Below are 19753 nucleotides of genomic sequence, written 5' to 3'. Positions count from 1 at the left end.
CGAGCCCAGCTCCACTCCTAGCCCAGCAGCTTGGCCACTTGCAGGTGGAGAACGTGCAAACCAGGGAAACCGGGTACCCAGCCACCCTGCTTTGGGAGAGGTCCAGGGCAGGTGGATGTGTTTCTCAGCTGCCTAAGGATGTGGAAGTGGTCCTCAAGGACAATGTGAGGGCGTTTCAAACTGAGTGGTAGCATGGGGACTCATGGAAAGCTGAAATTTGTTCTATGCCTCACCGCAGGTCTTTCTGGTTCCTCCCTTCCTAGATGAGAACGAGTGTCGCACCAAGCCTGGAATCTGCCCCAACGGCCGCTGCATCAACACAGTGGGAAGTTACCGCTGTGACTGCAATGAAGGTTTTGAAGTCAGTCCCTCTGGCACAGAGTGTATCGGTAATTACCAACTCCTGGTGGGTCTTGAGCAGCCTCTCTTTAGTAGCAGATGATGCTTTTCAGGTGTTTCAGGGTTTCTGAGGGGAAAGGTTGTTGGGGCATCACCTTTACCTTCAGCATTATCCAAACCACACTACCCTCCATGCTGGAACTGGCACAGGCTGGACAGGCTGCTTGGTTATCCCTGGTGCTGACACTGACTCGGATCCTGAACTTGTATCCCCACTCTCTCTGTCCAGACACCCGCCAAGGATTCTGCTTCACGGAAGTACTGCAAACCATGTGCCAAATGTCCTCCACCAACCGCAACCTGGTCACCAAATCTGAGTGCTGCTGCAACAGTGGGCGCAGCTGGGGCCCCCAGTGTGAGCTCTGCCCCCTTCCCGGAACAGCCCAGTACAAGAAAATGTGTCCTCATGGGCCAGGGTACTCCACTGACGGGAGAGGTGAGCTGGGGCCCAAATCACCTTCAATGCAGAGGGGAGAAAGGAGAGATGTGGGTACAGGCAGAATTCCCCTGGGAACTGGCTGGGACAGACCTATACAGTGCCTGGAGCAGACAAGAAGCCTCTGCGACATTATCTTACAACTCCATGACTGTAGTCTCTGGCTCCCTGGGAGAGTCTGAGCTGCCCTGGCACAGTGCTGGCACAGGAGCATGGGGACCGAGGCAGCTTTGGCACTAAAAGGTCCTTCCCTCCATCCCGCAGACATCGACGAGTGTAAGGTACTGCCCAACCTCTGCAAGAACGGACAGTGCATCAACAGCATCGGCTCCTTCCGCTGCCACTGCAGGCTGGGCTACACCGCGGATATCACAGGCACAGCCTGTGTGGGTGAGTTGGGAGAAGGAAACCCATGTCTCTGGGCAGTCCTTGGCCTTGACAGACTTCCACCCCCACTTTTCAGCATGCAAAGAGAGGGTCCTGTAACCCCCACCTGGGTCCTGCCCTCACCTCTGGCCGTACTGTCCTGCATAGCCGTAGCACAGCGCTGGACGCTTTGCCCTATTGCGTGGTCCTCTGTAGACATCAAAGTCGTCACTCCGTGTTGTTGAACTCCTTAAAACCCAGGCTTCTTGTCTTCTCCCACTGACCCCAGGGGTCACAGGGACTGGCAGGGAGTGCGATCCAGAGTCTGTGAGCAGCCAAACCTTGCATGGGCAGGGCAGCTGGTTCTAGCCAGCCTGAGTGCCGCATTGGGAATCCAGATGTTGACATAAAAGACACCCCTGGAATCACAGCTGCAGGCGTCTGGGGAAGTACTGAAGGAGTTGAGGATGTGACATACTTCCAGTATTGAGATGGTGTTCAGGACTGTGCCAGCAGCTGTGTGTGCTAGACGCGGAGTGAAAAAGAGGCCTTGGCTCCCAGAAACCAAGCTCTGTGCCTAGAAGGGCAGATATGACCTTGAGCACCAGGACAGGATTCTTCTCTAAACATCCTTGCCCTTTCTCCAGCTCTATGCCCTCTAGCCTGGCTCAAAGTTATGGGCTTTGTCAGACCCATGGCTGCTACTCCCTGCTGGGCAGAGGTGACAGACCTCCACAAGTCCAGGGCTGGCCCTATCCCTGATGTTCCCAGTACTCAGCAGGAGCATCTACTCGTCTCTTCAGCCAGGAAGGGGTTGGGAAAGATGTCACTTAGATCCACCAGGTCACACAACATCCCATGTCTGAGCAGGGAGGTGATTCAGCTCTTTTCCTGCAGGAGATCTCCTAGATTTGTTGTTCTGGCTCAAACTGAGGTGATCCCTCAAAGCGCCTGTCTCTGCTCACCTGCTTCCTGGAGAGTGGAAAAGATGCGTTTATCCGGGGCAGGGAGTGCCAGGATCCTTAGGGCCCTCTGGCCACTTATGTGGGGCCATGAAACCTGGGATCACCTTGTATTCAGGAGCCCCTTGGTAGACTGAATTGTCCAAGGGGTGGTGGGGACCCAGTCCAGCAGCACAACCTGTGAATGCTGATGTGTCTTGTCTCTCGAGTCTAGATTTGGATGAGTGTAACCAATCCCCTAAGCCGTGTAACTTCATCTGCAAGAACACTGAAGGCAGCTACCAGTGCTCCTGCCCCCGAGGGTACATTCTGCAAGAAGATGGGAAGATCTGCAAAGGTATTCACCAAGGAGAAGGCAGCAGAGACCCTGCCTCATCTCTGCCACCATGGGGGATGGCAAGAGCCATCCAACGTGTGGCAGAACAGTCAGGTCCTTTTGTTCAGCTAGAGGACAAGGCTAGACATGGAAAAAGGTGCCATGCTGGACACTCGTGGACTGATGCATCAGGGTTTCATCCCTCTACAGACACTCTAGACCTGTCACATCAGGAAAAACAAAATAGCTATTCCTTGCCCTTTCCTACAGACTGCACAGCACATCCCAAGCTGTCCTGAGCTCCAGGAGCCTTGAACCTGCGTGTCTCCTACAAGTGGGCTGGGCACCATCAGGGCTGCTCCTGGTGCTGGCAGCTGCCAGGCTGGGGCTTTGCCCAGCTCTCACAGTGCTGCTGTATCAGGCTGCGAGGAAGGTGGCCTAAGAGTCTGGGAGAGTCTGGGATCTGTGGATTACGGGAGAGGCGGAGAAAAATCTCTGCATCTTCCAAATGTGTCTGTATACGATCAGCAGTGGAGGTGGGGAGAGGCTCCCTGGGTTTGTGATTCTCATGTCAGAATGTTGTGCGTGCTGTTCCTGATGCTGGTCCATGACAGGTCCTGGTCTGCCATGTGTATCACCATGTAGATGCGGCTGTCACAGACTCAGACCACAAAGATAAACTATCTATCTCAGTAAACTAAATTGAGACACATGTTCTTGTGCTTGTTGCTTTAGACTTGGATGAATGTTCCACCAAGCAGCACAACTGCCAGTTCCTCTGTGTGAACATTATCGGAGGATTCAACTGCAAATGCCCCCCAGGCTTCACTCAGCACCACTCATCCTGCATCGGTGAGTAGAGGCATTTGTTGCTCTGCTATACAGCACCGGCAAGGTCCCCATGGGTTAGCTTTAAGCCCAGGAGAGTCCTTCCAGCCCCCCAGCTCTGGCTCTAGAGCACTGCCCCTCTCCAGTCGGCCTGGGATTGTGCATCTGACTTGTCTGTCTGCTACTCAGACTGGGCTAAGCTCCACGATGCAAGGTAGCTGTCTGCAAAGCTGCGCACAGCCACATCCTTGGGGATGGACTTACAAGTGGTTGCTGGTGTTTTGCAGACAATAATGAGTGCACAGCTCAGCCCTCTCTGTGTGGAGCCAAAGGACAGTGTCTGAACACGCCAGGCAGCTACAACTGCGAGTGTCAGAAAGGATTCTCCCTGGACAGCTCTGGTGTCAACTGCGAAGGTGGGTCTGTGTCTCTGGGGCTTTGACAGACACAAGTTCCACGTGGAATTGTTCCTAGTTCACTCACAGTCTCTAAGGCAGCTCAGTCCAGGCAAGAAGGGACTGCTCCTTACTGTGGGGCACCAGAAACCCACATGGGAAGCCCTGGTGCAAAGGAGAGGTCAGTGCCTGACCTGCCTGGAGAAACACTGCCTCTTCAACAAGTAGGTGAAGGTCTTGGTGCTGCAACCATAGCAGCCAAGGGTGGGAAAGGAATGGTCCTGTATCTCATCAGGGGAGATCTCATGCCAGCCAAAATCCACCATGGGCTATGCTAAAGAAAACCCTGTGTTCAACACAAGCAGAACACATCAGGTAACGGTGCAGGCCAGACCTTAAAGCAAAAAACATCCAAGCAGGGGCTGCAAGGGGATGTATATGGGCCTTGGGGCTGAGGGTGTTACACAAATCCAAGCTGCAGAGACATAATTAGGCAGAAGAACAACCCACCCCCATGAGCACCCTCAAGGATGCTGGCTGCCAGGCATGTACCACGTGCACGTGGTCCCTGTGCCCCCAGCGCTACCCACAGGACAGGGAGAAGTTGTCTCACCACCGTCTGTGTTACATTGCTGCAGATGTGGACGAGTGTGATGGAAACCATCGGTGCCAGCACGGCTGCCAGAACGTGCTCGGAGGCTACCGCTGCGGCTGTCCGCAGGGCTACGTGCAGCACTACCAGTGGAATCAGTGTGTGGGTGAGTGTGGGGAGGGGGCTCTTGTGTCCCGTAGCTGTGGGATGGGGCAGAGAGGACGGCTAAGCCCCGAGCCCCTCTCCAGCCAGCCCTGGCTGTCTCTGACACTGGATTCTGGGTTCATCTCTGCTAACCCAGCACTGATCTTCCTGCCCTGCCCCAGCAACAGACCATGCCTGTGCCCAGAGACGGTGCTCCCGCACTGACCCGCTCTGCCCCAGGTTCTCTCTCTGCAACAGGGAACGTCAGGAACCTGCTCTGCAGAGTGACGAGCTCCCAGTGCTCCTGATGCCAGCAGCTGCCTGCATTGTGGGAGGATAAAAAAAAATCAGTGCCCTGCATGGGATGAGGTCTCAGAGGGGAGCCAGGAGAAGGGAGCCTGCTGGCAGCTCAGCGATGGCCGTGGGCAGATTTCCTTGGCCATGCGGGGTGGGGAGCACCAGCAGCACAGGAGCTGCCTTCCGTTAAGTCTCTGACTAGTTCTGCTGTCTTTGGGTGCAGATGAAAACGAGTGCTCCAGCCCCACTGCCTGCGGCTCTGCCTCCTGCTACAACACTCTGGGAAGTTTCAAGTGTGTCTGCCCGTCTGGCTTTGATTTTGACCAGGCGTTTGGGGGGTGCCAGGATGTGGATGAATGCTCAGCAGGCGGCAGCCCCTGCAGTTACGGCTGCTCCAACACAGACGGAGGCTATCTCTGCGGCTGTCCTGGAGGCTACTTCCGAGCAGGACAAGGGTAAGACAGCAGTCAGCAGGTAGTCCCCACAGGCACCTGTACGTTCCTGGGGGATATCACAGGCTGCCAAGCGCATGGTGCCCCCAGACATGCTCCATCACCACCCTTCTGCTCTCTGCCACCGATAGAATTTGAAGGAGCCCCAGGAGCCAGTGAGTTCCCATTCCCACATGAGTCCTCAGCTTCTCCATGCCAGACTGTTCCTCACCCATCACAAGATCCTCATGCTAATGCCCATCTCCTCTTCCATTTTACTGATCCAATGGTTAGTGTAGCTGCTAGCACTCTAGCAGATGCTTTGCAGATCCATCTAATCCAGGGTGCAGACACATTAAACCTACTGGCCACATCTAAAGATGTGGCCTGATCTCCCTCAGGCATGTCCTGCCTACAAGCCATTCTGTACAAGCCATGTCCTCTACCCACGCATGATCCTCCATGTGTTTCTGGGTGCCACACGGAGAACCTGTGAGGGCAATGATTAAGATTTCCTTCTTGAAGCATGAATCTGAGATGGGTCTCTCTGCTCTTCTGCCACCAGACACTGTATTTCTGGCCTGGGTTTTGGGAAAGGTTCCTACCTTCCTGCCCCCCAAGAAGAGGATGAAGACAACCTGCTCTCCCCTGAAACCTGCTACGAGTGCAAGATAAATGGCTACCCCAAGAGGGGTCGGCAGCGACGCAGCGTCAATGGCACTGAGAAGCACCAGGTAAGAAATCCATGGCATCCTGGATGGGGTGGAGCAAGACAAGAGCTGGGTCACTTGGGGGATGGCTGCTTGGAGTGGATCCCATGCAGTGTGCCCATTCCTGTGGGGCTGCCTCAGTCCAGACAGAGATAGCAGCTCAGTCTGTACCTTCCCATGCTGGGTGCTTGGGTGTTTGTGGATGCCACTGAGTCCAGAAGACCTGCAGAAATGGAAGGTCTTTCATAATATGTTAGAGGAGGTCAGGACAATCTTAAGTGACATACACTGGTGTGGTTTGGCCACAAATGTCTGGAGATGCATGCAATCAAGAAATAAACATGTTTCCTTGCAAGGAGAGCTGGCAGGGGAGCAGTTCCTATAGGGCTGTGAGGACTGTCAGCTCTTACTGTCTGACTCCAGACTGGACCTGTCACTATAAATACAGGTTCTTCCTTGGAAGGAAGTTCTGGCCTCTGTCCAAGGCTCCCCCAAGAAGTTCACAGGCCTGGGGAGGACAGATTGGGCTGGGAGGTCACTATGGGCCCTTCAGGCCTTGGCAGGAAAATGCCCCTGAATTTATTGGTTCTTCCCCTGAAGATGAGGGCTGCGTACTGGCTGGTTCAGTTTCAGAGATACAAACAGGGTACCACGAAGCACTTGAAAGAAAGCAAGGACCATAGAAGTCATAGCCGCTTCTCAGAGCTGGTTTGGGGTGGCCCATGGGGCAGAACTCCTCTAAATCAAGTCCTCCTTCACCTGGCCACGAGCTTTTCTTGGTATCTGTAAGTAACATGCCTGGTTCCTTTTGAAGGATCACACTGTGAACTTGGCCAGCATGGATGTGGATGCTCCTCTGTCCATGATGCTGAACCTCTCTGACCTGGCTCACAAGGAGCACATCCTGGAGCTCCTGCCAGCTGTGGAGCCCCTGGAGAACCGTGTGCGGTACCTCATCTCCCACGGGAATGAGGATGGCTACTTCCGCATCCACCAAAAAGAGGGGCTCAGCTACCTGCACCTCGGCCGCAAGAAAATAGTGCCTGGCACCTACCTGCTGGAAATCGTGAGCGTGCCCCTGTACCGCAAGAGGGAACTGCAGAAATTAGAGGCCAAGAACCACCTCAACTACTTAGCAGGGGAGCTGGGCCAAGCACTGAGGATGAAGCTCCAGCTCCAGCTCTACTAACATCCATGAGATCCACCCACCCAACCGACAGTACAGTCCTTAGCCTTGCCATCCACACCTGGAAACAACTGCCTCTTCTCTCGCTGCACCCCCTGCCACCACCTCCCCCAGTGCACTGTACAACTGATGGGAAATGTCCCTCTGGGCTCAGCACTCACCTTGGCCATGCAGGGATACTCCGCTTCATGGGGTGCTTGAGTCAAAACCACGCCACACCGCAAAAGAGCTCATGAAAGCTTTGCCAAAGGTTCAGACCTTGTTAGCAGGGACTCCCTCCCTCTGCTCAGCTCCTGCCTTTAACCAAGATACTGTTAGTCCGAGCTGGCAAGGGCAGTACGATGGGGAAGCTGCCTGTCCTTCATGGTCGCAGGCCATACATCACCCCACAGCCCAGGAAATGTGGGGGGGGGGCTAGGGGCAGCTTTGGAAGGAGCTATGGCACGGTGTGGTATCAGTGCATTTCCCAACAGCTCTTGTTCCTCCTTTGCTTCTGCATTGTCATGATGGTGCTGCAGAAACCATCCCCTACCCACACTGCCTGTGCTCTGTCTCTCTCTGTCCTTTCCATGTCCTCTGGTCCTTTTGGGCTCCTCTGTCAAACAGAAAAGGTCACCTCTGAGGGAAGGGGCCGTTCAAGTTGCTAACCTCACATCACGAAGCAACCGGGCCACAGGACCACAGGCTCCTGTAGGGACCCCAGGGTTTTCACGCTGCGGTATGCTGAACACGTGCACGCCCTCCAAAGATTGGAGCTGGAAGGGCTTTTCCAGAGCTCCAGCAAGTCCAGGGGATAATGTGTCCTTCTGTAAGTGAGGAGGAGCTCCGGGAAAAGGCAAATAATTGCATTGTTGAATGTGGTTGGACAAACTAAACTGGCAGGAAAAATGTCATGAGTCTGGTAGAGAGCATCTGGATGCTTCCCATGCCAGAGGGGATGGAGGGCTTGGCAGGATGTATGTGGCATGCTGCAGATTTGCTGGCCACCACCCATGTGAGTGTTTGAAAATCCTGTGAAAAGTTTCCCACCAGCAGGAGCAAGATGGGAATGGGGATGGGGATGGGGGTCTCTGCAGCCTGGCAGGAAGAAAGAGGCAGGGACAGCCAGAGCTTCGTTTTGCCAATGGTCCTTGACTCCAAGCCACCCCTGTGTGGTCACACCCCTGTGTGACTCCGGTGCTTATGGCCAGATCCCCCGGAGTCAGGAGCAATTCTGAAAACGGGGGCTGCAAGTCGCTCCCCTCTGGCTGTCGCATGCATCTTGGTCAGTCCAGGGTGACAACCGAGATGGACAGTCTCTGGTTAATGCAGACAAACGAAATGCACTAAATAGAGTCTGGAAAATATTAAATTGAGTGAGTTGAGGTCTCCCTGCTGCCTCAAGTAGCCCGTCCAGACCATTCTGTCCAGGTGGGCTTTCTTCCTCCCTCAAGAGTGTTCTTCACACAGCTGGTCTCTGCAATGCCATTTCCTAGTTCTGCATGAATCTGTTTTCAGTTCTGCGTCAACCCTATGCATCATCACAGGCAAGAAAGGTGCTAAATTCACTCTGGTGACACACAAAACTACCTTCTCAACAAATCTAAGGTGCTTTCAGCTTTCAGAAGCTGGTGCTGGTATTGAATCGTCAGCGTTAGTGCACTGTATCCATCCACCCTTTCATATTTATGTATAACCACCAAAGTTATGATTGCTCGTTGTTGTGAGGAGTGCATATTCCTGTAGCTTTTTTTTTGGTACTTGGGGGGGTTGGTGTTTTTTTTTTCCTGGTACGCTGCCGCCGCATGGGGTGGGGGAAGTGTATGTATACTGTATTTGGGCTAATGTCAAACTTGAAAACTCTTTTGCATAATGCAGCTCCAGACTCTGGATTTTGCAAGAGTCCCAGAGCTTGTGACAGGATGGGTGGCCTGATGTTTGGGGGTTTTTTTTATTATTTTGTTTTGTTTTGTTTTGTTTTTCCAACAGGTGCTTTTAAAAAAAAAAAAACTATTAATAATAATAAATTAGCAGAGATGGGTTTGTGTGTGTGTGTTGAGCCAAAAGTCTCAAATGAAAAAGCTCAAGGTTTCCTTCATTCCTCTCTGGTGCGGTGTTGTTTTTTTTTTTTATATTGACATTTCTTGCTGGTTGGTTTTTTTTGGGAAGCGTTGAAACCCAAAACCTGTGCCCCCTTGTCCCGCACAGAGAGGTGGCTCTTTGTGGAATTCCTTTTTGTATCAGAAGCAACAGCAACAATAAAATTATTTTGGGTTAAATGGTTCTGTGTATTCCTCCTCGTCTGGGTGCAGCGGCAGCAGCACGGCGCCCGTCTGCCGGGCTCGAGGGGCGGTGGGGAGGCCACGTCGGAGGCAGCCTGGGAGTGCGGCAGGACCCATCCTAGCTCCAGCACGGAGGGAGCCCAGGCTGGTTTCTTCTCTGTACTCCTCAGGGACACAGTTTCGCTCTTACAGCCTCACTCAGCTCTCCCACCCCTGTATGTCGCAGCACCCATGGGTGCCCATGGGGTCCTTCCCAAAGCCTCGGAGCAGAAGGCAGATGAGGGAGGAGGGACAGATGCATCAGCACAGTCTCTCCTGATCCTTTGCTCTCTTCCAGCAAGGGGAGTGGAAGGAGAGCGATGCCAGAGGTCTGAGCCCGGAGACCAGATCGCCGAGTCCCGCGGAGGGGTGTCTGCACCCCAACGTTGCTGCTGGGCTGAGGAGAGGTTACAGGGGCCAGCACAGGGATGGGGGGGGGGGCACAAGAAGGGCCGGCGGAGAGGACACAGAGGGGATACAGGGGAGCAGAGGCAAACCTACTGCTATCACCGATCCTGCCCTGCTCACCTGCTTGGTGCTGTGGTCAGGGAAGACATTGCCTGTGCTGTGGTCACCCTTGCCTCCTGGCTCATTCCTCTCTGAGGAGCAGCACCACTCTTGCTGCTTGCTGGTGGTTTTGGCGAGCAGCTGTTGTGCCGAGCAGCGGTCGTGCAATGCAGGGCTCGTCGAGACTGTGCAGTGAACGTTATGTGCAGGATGCATGATGATACAGGTGCTTAGCCAGAGAACGTGCGATGGTTCCAGGAGTCAGGGTCCAGCTGGTTGAGATCAGCTCAAACCCTAGTTCCAGGCTGATATTCTCGTTTTTAGCAAGCTCTTCTTGGCCTCCCGTTCCGGACGCGGAGCCATTGCCACAAGAGGGCAGGCAGGGCTGCAGCATCCCTGCGACTGGGAGGGAGCCCACCGCCTTACTGGGTGATGGGAGAGCAGGGGCACTGCTGGGTGAGGGGGGACAATCAGGCGATGAAACCTGGGCAAAAGAAAACGTGCTCCCATGGAACTCAGACAGCTGGAAACTGTCCCCCAAACAGCGTCCTGGGTTTGGCAGTAGGTGAGTGGTGTTAGACTTGTGTTGGTCAGTGGGGAGAGTGGTGGCAGAGGAGGTGCAGAAATAGGGTGCGCGGGGCCCGGGTGCCCATGTCCTGCCAGTCACTTCTCTGCAGCACCCAGCAGTGAATCCTGGCCTCTTCCTCCGTGTCAGTGCTTGTGCGACCCCGGGAACTCTCCGGGGGTGATCTGCACCCACACATCCAGAAGGTCCCTCTGGATGCAACAGAACCTACCAGGTGCTGCCTGTTGTGCCTGCATGGCTGCACTCGTCACACAGACCCAGACCGATGTAGAAGACATGGTCAGGCACAGCCCACGGGTCCTGCAGCGGATGTGGCCAGGCTGTGACTGTCCCCGTCCAGCAACACTGGCCCAGTTGCCATGCTGTGGCCAAGGAGCACCTTCTGCATGTCCCTGACGGAGCACGTGCCCGGGTATGCGGCACCCACAGCACCACAGCCTGGTGGTAACGCTCCTGTCCCACAGCACCCATCCCCTGCGGAGCAGCTCCAGCTTCTGCTGGGAGATGGGGTCTTGGCTCAGGCAGAGATGGGGCAGCCCACCACTGCTCGGGGAGCGGCCGGTACTCCTCCGAGTGCCTGCTGGGACGCGTCAAAGAGCAGAGGAAGAGCTGTGTGGGGTTAGCACAGTGCAGCTTTATTTCCATGGTGGGGGAAGAGGTTCTCCCCCATGGGCTCAAATCCCTTAGTACAAACCTTCTTACTGGCCCACAGCCACAACCCACCATGGCTTTTGCTAGCCCTGTGGCTAGCTGCAGCACCCCTACTCAACAGGCATGGTTCCCGCAGAGGGGCAGGAGGACAGCCTTGTCTTCCCCTCGGCTATTTAGCCCTTCTGATACCCAGATGCGGGATGGCCAGGGAAGGGCCGGCCACCCCCAGCAACCCCCTGGACATGGGGGGGCCACCCAGCTCCTGCTGGAGCGGGGACTGGCCAGAGTGGGCTGCCGGTGGGAGGCTGCCAGGCTTGGGCTGGCTGAGGAGCATCTCCCAAGTGTCGTGTGGGACCTTTGATCCCTCCTGGGATCCCAGCAGGGCCACCCAGGCAGGTCTGCAGGTAGCTGCATGACTGCACCTTGCTCAGACCATTTTCACCAGCTGGGCAGGGACAGGTCACTACGGTGTAAAGCGGAGAGCAGGCTGCAGGGCTGGATGCCAAAAGGGGGCTGCGCACGGGGGGGTCTCCATCTCCCCCTCACTTGTTGGGAGGGGGCACTTGGGGCTGCCACACAGAGGAACAAAGCCAGCACTTGGGTCTGGTGCCTATAAACCCCCTGACAGACACAGCTCAGCTACAAGGACACGCACACACACGCACTGGACCACAGTCAGCACTCCCCGGAGGACACAGACGAGGGCGACATGGGGGGCAGGAGGAGGTGGGGGTCAAAGCTCTGGCCTGGCACCAGGCAGAGCCACCCAGACCAGGAGCCCCGTGGGCCGTGGCTGAGGGCAGGTCCCGCCATGCCCTGTCCCATCGCCTCCTGCCCCTCACTGCAGCACGCGACACTGCCCGGGGGCACGCTGGGCAGCAGGGACCACGCGGAGTCCTATCACCCCTCCAACACATCTCTCCAAGAGTCCCGCAGACTGCGAAGAGAACTGAAAAGTGCTTAGAAAAGAGAGAAACCCCTAGAAAACCCACCCCGGACAAGAGCCCGACCTCACCTCCCTGCCCAGAGCATCTCTGCTGGCCCGGGGCAACACCACAGAGGAAGGGGGGGCCGGGGCCGGGGCCAGCTGGGGTGGGAGGCACACAGAGCACCCAGGCTCGCCCCATCCCTGCCCTCTACACCAAGGCGTAGTCAAACTGGCCCCTCTCCAACCCCTCCTTGTGGTCAGTCCAGGAGGAGGCGGGCATGCGGCTGTAGGGGTCCAGCAGGATGCGAAAGCAGCGCACCATCAGCATCACCAAGAAGACCAGGAGGAAGATGACAAAGGCAAAGACGGTTTTCTGCTCAGCATCCATACCCGCGGTGCCGGCTGGGTGCTCAACCAAGGAGGGGGAGAGCAGTTCATAATCCATCGTCGATGCATCATTCATGGCAGAGGCGAGGAGCGCGTGGGCAGGGCGCATTCGGCCGCCCCGGTGCCCAGGCAGCCAGCTTCAGCCTCCCGCTGTGCCCACGCACCCAGAGCACGGGTTACTCCATAGCCACCGGCGCTGCTACACCGAGCTCGGGATTCGCTCCTGCCCAGGCCAAGAGCTCCTGGAGGGGAAAGCAGAGGTGGTGAGGGAGGAGGAATTGGCCACGGGATACAGCAACACTGCTAAATAACCAGGGACAGGAAAGAGCAGGGAAGTTCACAAGTAGATCCCTGGTTTCCTAGCAAGCTCAAGAAGCCACTCGTGAGGGGCACGAAGGAATGGGATGGGCGGGCAGCCCAGGGCACTGGTGCAAAGCTTGCCTCTCCGGTCATAAATCCCCAGCAATCCTCTGGAGAGGGTGCCCACCTGTCCAGCTGCACGACCCTCTTGGACCAGATGCCCTGAATCACAGGAAAATTCACACTGGAGAGGACCTCAGCTGTGGAGTCAGAGTAAGCTGCTCAGGGCTTTATCTAGTCCAGTCTTGAAGTTCTCCCAAGATGGACACAAGCTTAGAGTTTGCTCACTCCTACTGAGGGACACGTATCCTGCTGCTCTGTTTCCCTTGGCACAACGACTGCCTTTGGTTTTGCACCAGGTCTAGAAGGAGCTGAGTCCCAATGGAGAAGGAGGGCACCTACCTCACTGCAGCTGCATGGGGACACTAGCATTGCTATTGCAGCAGAAGGAGGAGAAGGCTGTGTCCCAACAGCCACGTCACTGAGGAAAGATCTCCAGGGTCCAGCTTTCTTGGGCTAGGGATGCAAAGCAGAAGGACAAAGATAGCAAAAGAGGTTAGAAGGACCACAGACACTAGGAGTCATAGCAAAACACCACAAGGCACCACTGAAGTTCTCCGTGTCACTTGTCAGACCAGCACTGGATGGAGTTCACACAGGGGAACGTCCACGCTGACCTCCCCTCGCAGCATCCTGGAGCCTGGGTGCTCTCAGTGCTGTGGAGACTCCAGCAAAAAAAAAGCCCCACTGGGAGCTATCAGGAAACAGCCAAAGCATCCCCCTGCCCTCCCTGGCAGCAATACTGTCTCTGTCTGGGAGCAGTATCAGTGGGAAAGTAAAAGGCAGAGCCCAGTCCAAGGCCAAGGCACCCAGGTACAGCTCACAGCAGGTTCAGACATCTCTGACTCACACTGAGGACCTGCTCGCTTTCCTTTAGTCCTTGCAGGCTTTAAGAATAATTTTATATCACAAAAACAGCAAAATAAAGGGCACGAGCAGCAAAACCAGCCATCTTTGGCTTTTTGCCCCAGTTACTTGGTAGTTCCCTTCCCAGGCACGTCTCTCATGTCTTGACCAGACGTGGGGTGTTCTCTCGATAGCTGTCCGTACAGCACTGGGCAATCCAGCCCTGCGCTCCCCTGGGACAAAGCACCACCATAACACCCCTGCCCATGGGGGTGGCGAGCCCTCAGCTGGCATCCCTTCATCAATATTTGGCCAGGGTATGGCTGAGCCCCCCAGCACTGACCACCCCAAAACAGCTGTCTTGGCACTTCGGCTAACACCAGCTTCCCGGTTATTTGCTCCAGGTGTCCTTCGGGGCTGAGCGGGGGGCTTTGCCCTGGTTTGTCATAGCTGCTCTATTGCAGGGAAGTACCCAGTGCAGTTCCCCAAAGGGAAACTGTACCTACATCCCATGTCACGTTAAGAGGACGTTGGCCACCCCTAGTGTGACTCCATCCAGAAGCCCCTCAGATTGTCAAGCTTCCATCAGGCGGGGGTTTATCCCTCCCCCCATATATCCCCAACCGAGCATGGGATGCAGGGGTGCAGGGATAAGTCAAATAAGGTTCCCACGGCATGGGCACCACATCATGGAATCACAGCAACATTGAATCGTTTAGGTTGCAAAAGACCTTTAAGATCATCGAGTCCAACCATAAACCGAGCACTGCCAAGTCCAGCACTAAACCGTGTCCCCAGGCGCCACGTCTACACCTCTTCTAAATACCTCCAGGGATGGTGACTCCACCACTTCCCTGGGCAGTCCCTTCCAATGCCTGACAACCCTTCCGGTGAAGAAATATTTCCTAATATCCAATCTAAACCTCCCCATGCGCAACTTGAGGGATGGCAGGAGGATGGGGATGAGCAAACTGAGCTGGAGGAGCTTCCACCTGGGCAGAGAGCGCTTGGGTCTCCCCTCCCCAGCCAGCAAGTGATGGCTCCACGTGGTCCTATCTAGAGGAGGAATAGCCACCCATGGAGGAGCACTGATGGGAGAGAGCATCCTGCTCCTCTCTGTGGAGGTCTCTGGGGACAGGCACAGCTCTCTACGGCCCCCATCTCCTCGCAGAGCTCCCAGTGTCCTGGGAGCCCTGGGGAACCCCCTGGGCTTTGAAAGCATTGCACTGCCGGGGCACCACTGCCTCTCCACTGCGCTTCTCTGTGCCCAGGGGAGATTCATGCTTCCCACGGACACATCTGGGTTAAGAAAATCCCGCTTTGTGGTTCTCGGTACCAGAGATGCTCAGGACAGGCTATGCTGCAACGTAAGTGACCCAGGCACAAATCATGTATCTGGAGATGCCCAACCAACTCACGTCAAAAGGGCAGGGAGGAACAGGCACATTCAGGACAAAACACAAGATTTTCTGCTAAATAGTATCACTCGTATTATATCCTATAGTACTCAGGATAAAGGATTTCCCTCACTTTTGGGATGTGTTGCTTTTTCATTACTACGTGAAGAAGCAGATCTTAATTTCCCGGGAATTCTGAGCAGAGCAAAAAACGGCTGATAAGACCGTTAAATGAAGGCAGCTGTTATTTAAGGAACATTTGATTGAGTTTTATTAAGATTCATGTTCCCTTAGTAACTAAAAAGAATACATGAGCAAGGAAATTGCTTAATAGGGACAGAACTCACAAAGGAAGAGGATCACTGTCAACAATTCAGCAACACTGTGGTGAGATTTTTCTGGGTATGAAACAGGAATTAAATGTTAATTTGGGAATGGCAAATATCTAATGAGATATTTATTTAAAAAGAAGTACGGAGCGGTGTTTACCGATGCAGGATGCCATCTGGTATGGAGGGCTCACCCTTCCCACTGCAGACACCTCCAAACTGAGAATCTGAGTGGGCAGTGAAGGGAGGTTATGGGATCTCAGCAGGGATGGGGCTGCACAGCACTGGCATGACTCAGCCTGCTCTCTGGACTACACCCAGACACTTCTGCTAGCGCCGGCTTATTCCACCCTTTAAGTCCTTGCAGGTTTTTGACCAGGAGTCAAGACCTAGAGATAGGTAGTGAGTGGGCAAGCACAAGAGCCTGGGGAAGAGCAAGGCTCCGGGGAGACCTTCTTGCAGCCTTGCAATGCTTAAAGGGGCTTATAAGAAAGATGAGGAAGGGGGTAATGGTTTTAAACCCAAAGAGGGGAGATTCAGACTGGATATAAGGAAGAAATTCTTTATGCTGAGGGTGGTGAGGCACTGGCACAGGTTGCCCAGAGAGGTGGGAGATGCCCCATTCCTGGAAACATTCGAGGTCAGGTTGGACGGGGCTCTGAGCAACCTGCTCCAGTTGAAGATGTCCCTGCTCATGGCAGGGGGTTGGACGAGATGACCTTTAAAGGTCCCTTCCCACCCAAACTGTTCTATGATTCTAAGAAGCGTCCAAAGCAGAATCAGAGCCTAATTAGGGAAAGCAGCTGGAGAAAGTCCTCTGTGTCAGCCGGAAAGCAATTTCTGGATACTAACATTTCGGGTATTGCTTACTTACAATTTACAGTGGAGTAACCTTGCTCAAAAACAATCTGTTCCTCCTTCAAACAGCTTACTGCCACCAGCAAATAAAAGATGAAGCCGGGAGCCTTGGCATAGCCGTGCTTCGCTCTGCGTTAGTGCACAGTCCATGCTCCGTGCAGCGGGCGTGCAGGGGACAGTGAGTGGGGAGCCCAGCTCTGGATCCGGGGTCCAAGTGATAAGGCAGCTCCCCAAGCCATGGGTAAATAAAGTGCTGAGAGGTTAAGTCGGCTTTGCAACACCTGGCACTGAAAGGTGTGCATTTTATCAGCGGGAATTAAAAAAGATCAACATCATTTGCACAGTAAAGCAGAATTGCACCAGAAAGGCTTGATCTGCTCAAAGGGTGAAACTGGAAGATGACAGGACATGAGCTGCAGTGGAGCAGGGTTTAATTGCACCGTGTCATGGATGCAGTCCAACAACTACGGAATTACTCAGTTTACACACTTTTAAATATACCCAACTTAGTACTTTTATAACCAAAAATAGACATTTACAATTATATAACAATGAGAAATGAGACTAATGTCTTAAAAGGAGAAAGTGGAGCTAGTTTTGACGGAGGAGAGCTAGGAGGGGCTAAAATGCTTAAATTCAAATGAAGCTTTCGTAGAGACCAGAATAAAATGACTGCACACAGAATAAGAACTGGAGCAAATTCATTAGGACGGTGCCAAAATAACCCTGCTTTGAAAAGCACAACCCTACTGTTGCTCCCCATACAAATCTATTTGAGACACCTAGGAGGAAAATCCAAAAGATAGATGCATCCAGGGTCCTGGGAATGTCTAACAAAGATGGTTCTGTGGCCAAAATGGGCAGGGTGGGGGAGAGGTGTAGAATAAGCACTAACGCAGGGCTCCAGCAAAGGGCTGAGAGAGCATGTGGGAGCCGGGGCTCTCAGGGGACCCGGCTCCGTGTGCTCCCCTTGGTTAATATTCATTGCATCGCTGCACATGGTGCACAACCGCCTGTTGCAACCAGACAGCAAATGCGATCGCCAGGGAGATAGGAAAGCAAACGCCCTCGCGAGGATTGCAGGCAAACAAGTTTCTGCCTAAGCAGGAGGATTTCTGGGGCCTAAGCTCCTTAGAGATGGGAAAAGGCTTTACTTGCAAGTGCAGCAGGGCTGTGGTGCTCCCTCCGTCCTTCCACTTCTGCGCTCCCAAAGCAAAGGGTCCGTCTGTCCAAGGCGGATCCGCTCATCCCCGCTGGGATGGAGGCAGCTGGATGCCTTTCTGGGAGGTGCACCCTTGTGCTCGGCACTGTCACATGGAGCTCATGAAGCAGCTGAATTCTTTGCAGGGTTTACATTGCCTTTTTCAGTAAATGTTGCTGCTGGGTCAAAGGAACGAATCCCACTGCGTGGCTGCCAGCGTAAGCACAACCAGAGGCCCTGCCAGGGGAAGCTGAACTCCCAACGGGATGCAGACCCCTGGAGCAAAGAGCCGCACCGTGTCCTCAGAGGTATTTCTGCCCCATATTAAAGCACGTTGCAAACCCCCTGGCTGGCAGACGCTGAGAATACAGGGCTGTGTTCTCCATCTGCTTTATGGGATGCACCCTGGACCTGTGAGCAGACAGGGCTGGGACTACCCAGATATATTTCTGTCTTCCCTTCCTATGCAACCCAAAGCCAAATTGCTGCGTTGTCCCTGGAAATCTGCTCCTGTCTTTGCTACCAACTGCTGGTGCAGGGCTCACGCAGGGGCCGTCTCCTCCGTCCTTCCTCAGTAGACAGCCAGGCCCAGCAGGAATGAAGTTGTTTCCCATTTCAGGAATCCAGTCTGCCGGGAGAGCAGTGTGTGCACTGCTTATTGTTGCCAGGGAGGCACCCGAGCCTTACCCCCAGCACCCTCCACTGAACGTCCCTGGCAGGGAGAAACCCTCCTGCCCACGCCGAGGTGGGTAGATGTGTTGAACAGACAATGCTGTGCCCCAGGAGGGATGCTGAGACCCCCCCCCACCGCCTTCAGCCTGGCTGTGTCCGACCCACCTACGGGGTGCAGCTCACCCTGGCCGTACCGGCGAACCCCAGGCAGAGTCTCTACCAAGGTACCGCAGCCCGGGTCAGGGCTCCCTGTCCGTTAGTGCTTCTTACCCACAGCAGGATCCTGGGGGCTCCTTCATGAACCCTCGCAGCCCCTCTCCATCACCTGGCCCTGTCAGGGCTCAGCGTGTGGTCGGATAAGGACATACAGGGTCCACAAGACGTCCTGCTATGGGTCTGGACCAGCTGCCAGGACCCGTTCCCAAGAAAGACACCAAGTCTCAGCAGGATCTCCCAGTTGGTCTGATGTATCCAGAGGTCCCCTCACGCTCTAAAGCCTGCTCACAACATCTCTCTTCAAGCACCTTCCACCACAAGGAATGGATGGACAGGCTGGGACTCCAGCCCAGCACATCTGTACCCCAAACCCTGACGGAAGAGCTTGGCCAGTCTTCTGCTAAGCCAACCTGTGGCTAATGGGAAGGCCACCTTCTCCACCACTGCTTCTCCAAACCCATGCGGCCACCGTGGAGGGGCTCTCCCAGCAAAGCAGCTCTGCTGGGCAGGATTGCAGCCATGTCCAGCAGTTGGGGGAAGATGAGCAGACCACGGACACGGAGGGGAGAACCGAGCGGATCAGGCCAGGGCAGGACCATGGGGACACTGAGGGTGAGGGATGGATGTCCCATCCACTTTTTTGCAAGTGAAGGGGCAGCCCTTCAGCCAAGGGGGAGGTTTAGCCCAGCCCCAGCTAAGCAGAGATGCTCACCCCCAGATCCCAGGCTCTGCAATCCCTGGTCTCCCCGGGGGGCACGGGAAGCCCGGGCAAGTGCAGGGCTCTGCAGCACACCCTCCTCTCCGCAGTCATCCCAGCACACATGGAAATCCCACCACTGCCAACCAGGCCACCCAGGGAGAAACTAAACCCCCTGGAAAGGTTGCTGCCGACCATCCCACCCCAAAGCCCAGCCTCCTGCCCTCGCCATCCAGACTTGACAACCGCCATCAGAAGCTATACTGGTCCCCAGCACCAGAAAACAGAGCCAGCCCCATCTCCCGAGCCCACCACCGCGAGGGGTGGGGGGGTCCCCGGCAGCCGAGCGCGGAGGGAACTATCCCCCCTTGCACTCCCCAGTTCTGCTCCCCACAGCGTGAGCACTCGAGAGGGGATGGGGCAGGGACTGTACCTGGCTGGCACGGACTCCCGGCTCCGTCACTTGCCATCTCGAGGGAAGGAGCAGCCGCCTCTCTCCTGGAGAGCGCACAGGGAAGGCAGCTGCTCTTCACTCACGCTGGAGCGGGTTCCTATGGCGATGCAGAATCAATTATAATAAAAGGTGGAGCACAGCAATTGGAGACGAGAGAAGTTTCGTGAGCTGCCTGCCTGCAAAAGCCAGACCGTGGGAGAGTGCAGGGCTGGGGGCTGAGCCTGCCCGTACCCGGGTTAGGG

General features: G+C 55.0%; 2 protein-coding genes across 2 annotated transcripts in view; one reads left to right on the top strand and one right to left on the bottom strand.

The window, feature by feature from the left end:
* FBN3 (fibrillin 3) overlaps positions 1-9292 on the top strand; it is a 112131-nt gene extending 102839 nt beyond the window's left edge. The window contains exons 55-64 of the mRNA XM_059831909.1: positions 264-389; positions 629-835; positions 1100-1225; positions 2378-2500; positions 3215-3331; positions 3595-3723; positions 4341-4460; positions 4959-5190; positions 5732-5900; positions 6691-9292. Of these exons, the coding sequence (XP_059687892.1) occupies positions 264-389; positions 629-835; positions 1100-1225; positions 2378-2500; positions 3215-3331; positions 3595-3723; positions 4341-4460; positions 4959-5190; positions 5732-5900; positions 6691-7065 (1724 nt within the window). The 3' untranslated portion in view covers positions 7066-9292. The remainder of the gene's footprint in view (positions 1-263; positions 390-628; positions 836-1099; positions 1226-2377; positions 2501-3214; positions 3332-3594; positions 3724-4340; positions 4461-4958; positions 5191-5731; positions 5901-6690) is intronic.
* A 2950-nt stretch (positions 9293-12242) lies between these two features.
* Positions 12243-12497, bottom strand: CTXN1 (cortexin 1). Its single transcript, XM_059831916.1, has one exon. The coding sequence runs from the start codon at positions 12495-12497 to the stop codon at positions 12243-12245; it is 255 nt and encodes an 84-aa protein (XP_059687899.1).
* Positions 12498-19753: the final 7256 nt, after the last annotated feature.

This window comes from Gavia stellata, chromosome 32, assembly GCF_030936135.1.
Source record: "Gavia stellata isolate bGavSte3 chromosome 32, bGavSte3.hap2, whole genome shotgun sequence".
NCBI lineage: Eukaryota > Metazoa > Chordata > Aves > Gaviiformes > Gaviidae > Gavia > Gavia stellata.
The sequence above is the reverse complement of the archived record's forward strand: the minus strand, read 5'-3'. Positions and strand labels throughout refer to the sequence as shown.

Coding starts and splice junctions, on each gene's coding strand:
- CTXN1 (XM_059831916.1), bottom strand. CDS start 12,497: ATGAATGATGCATCGACGATGGATTATGAACTGCTCTCCCCCTCCTTG.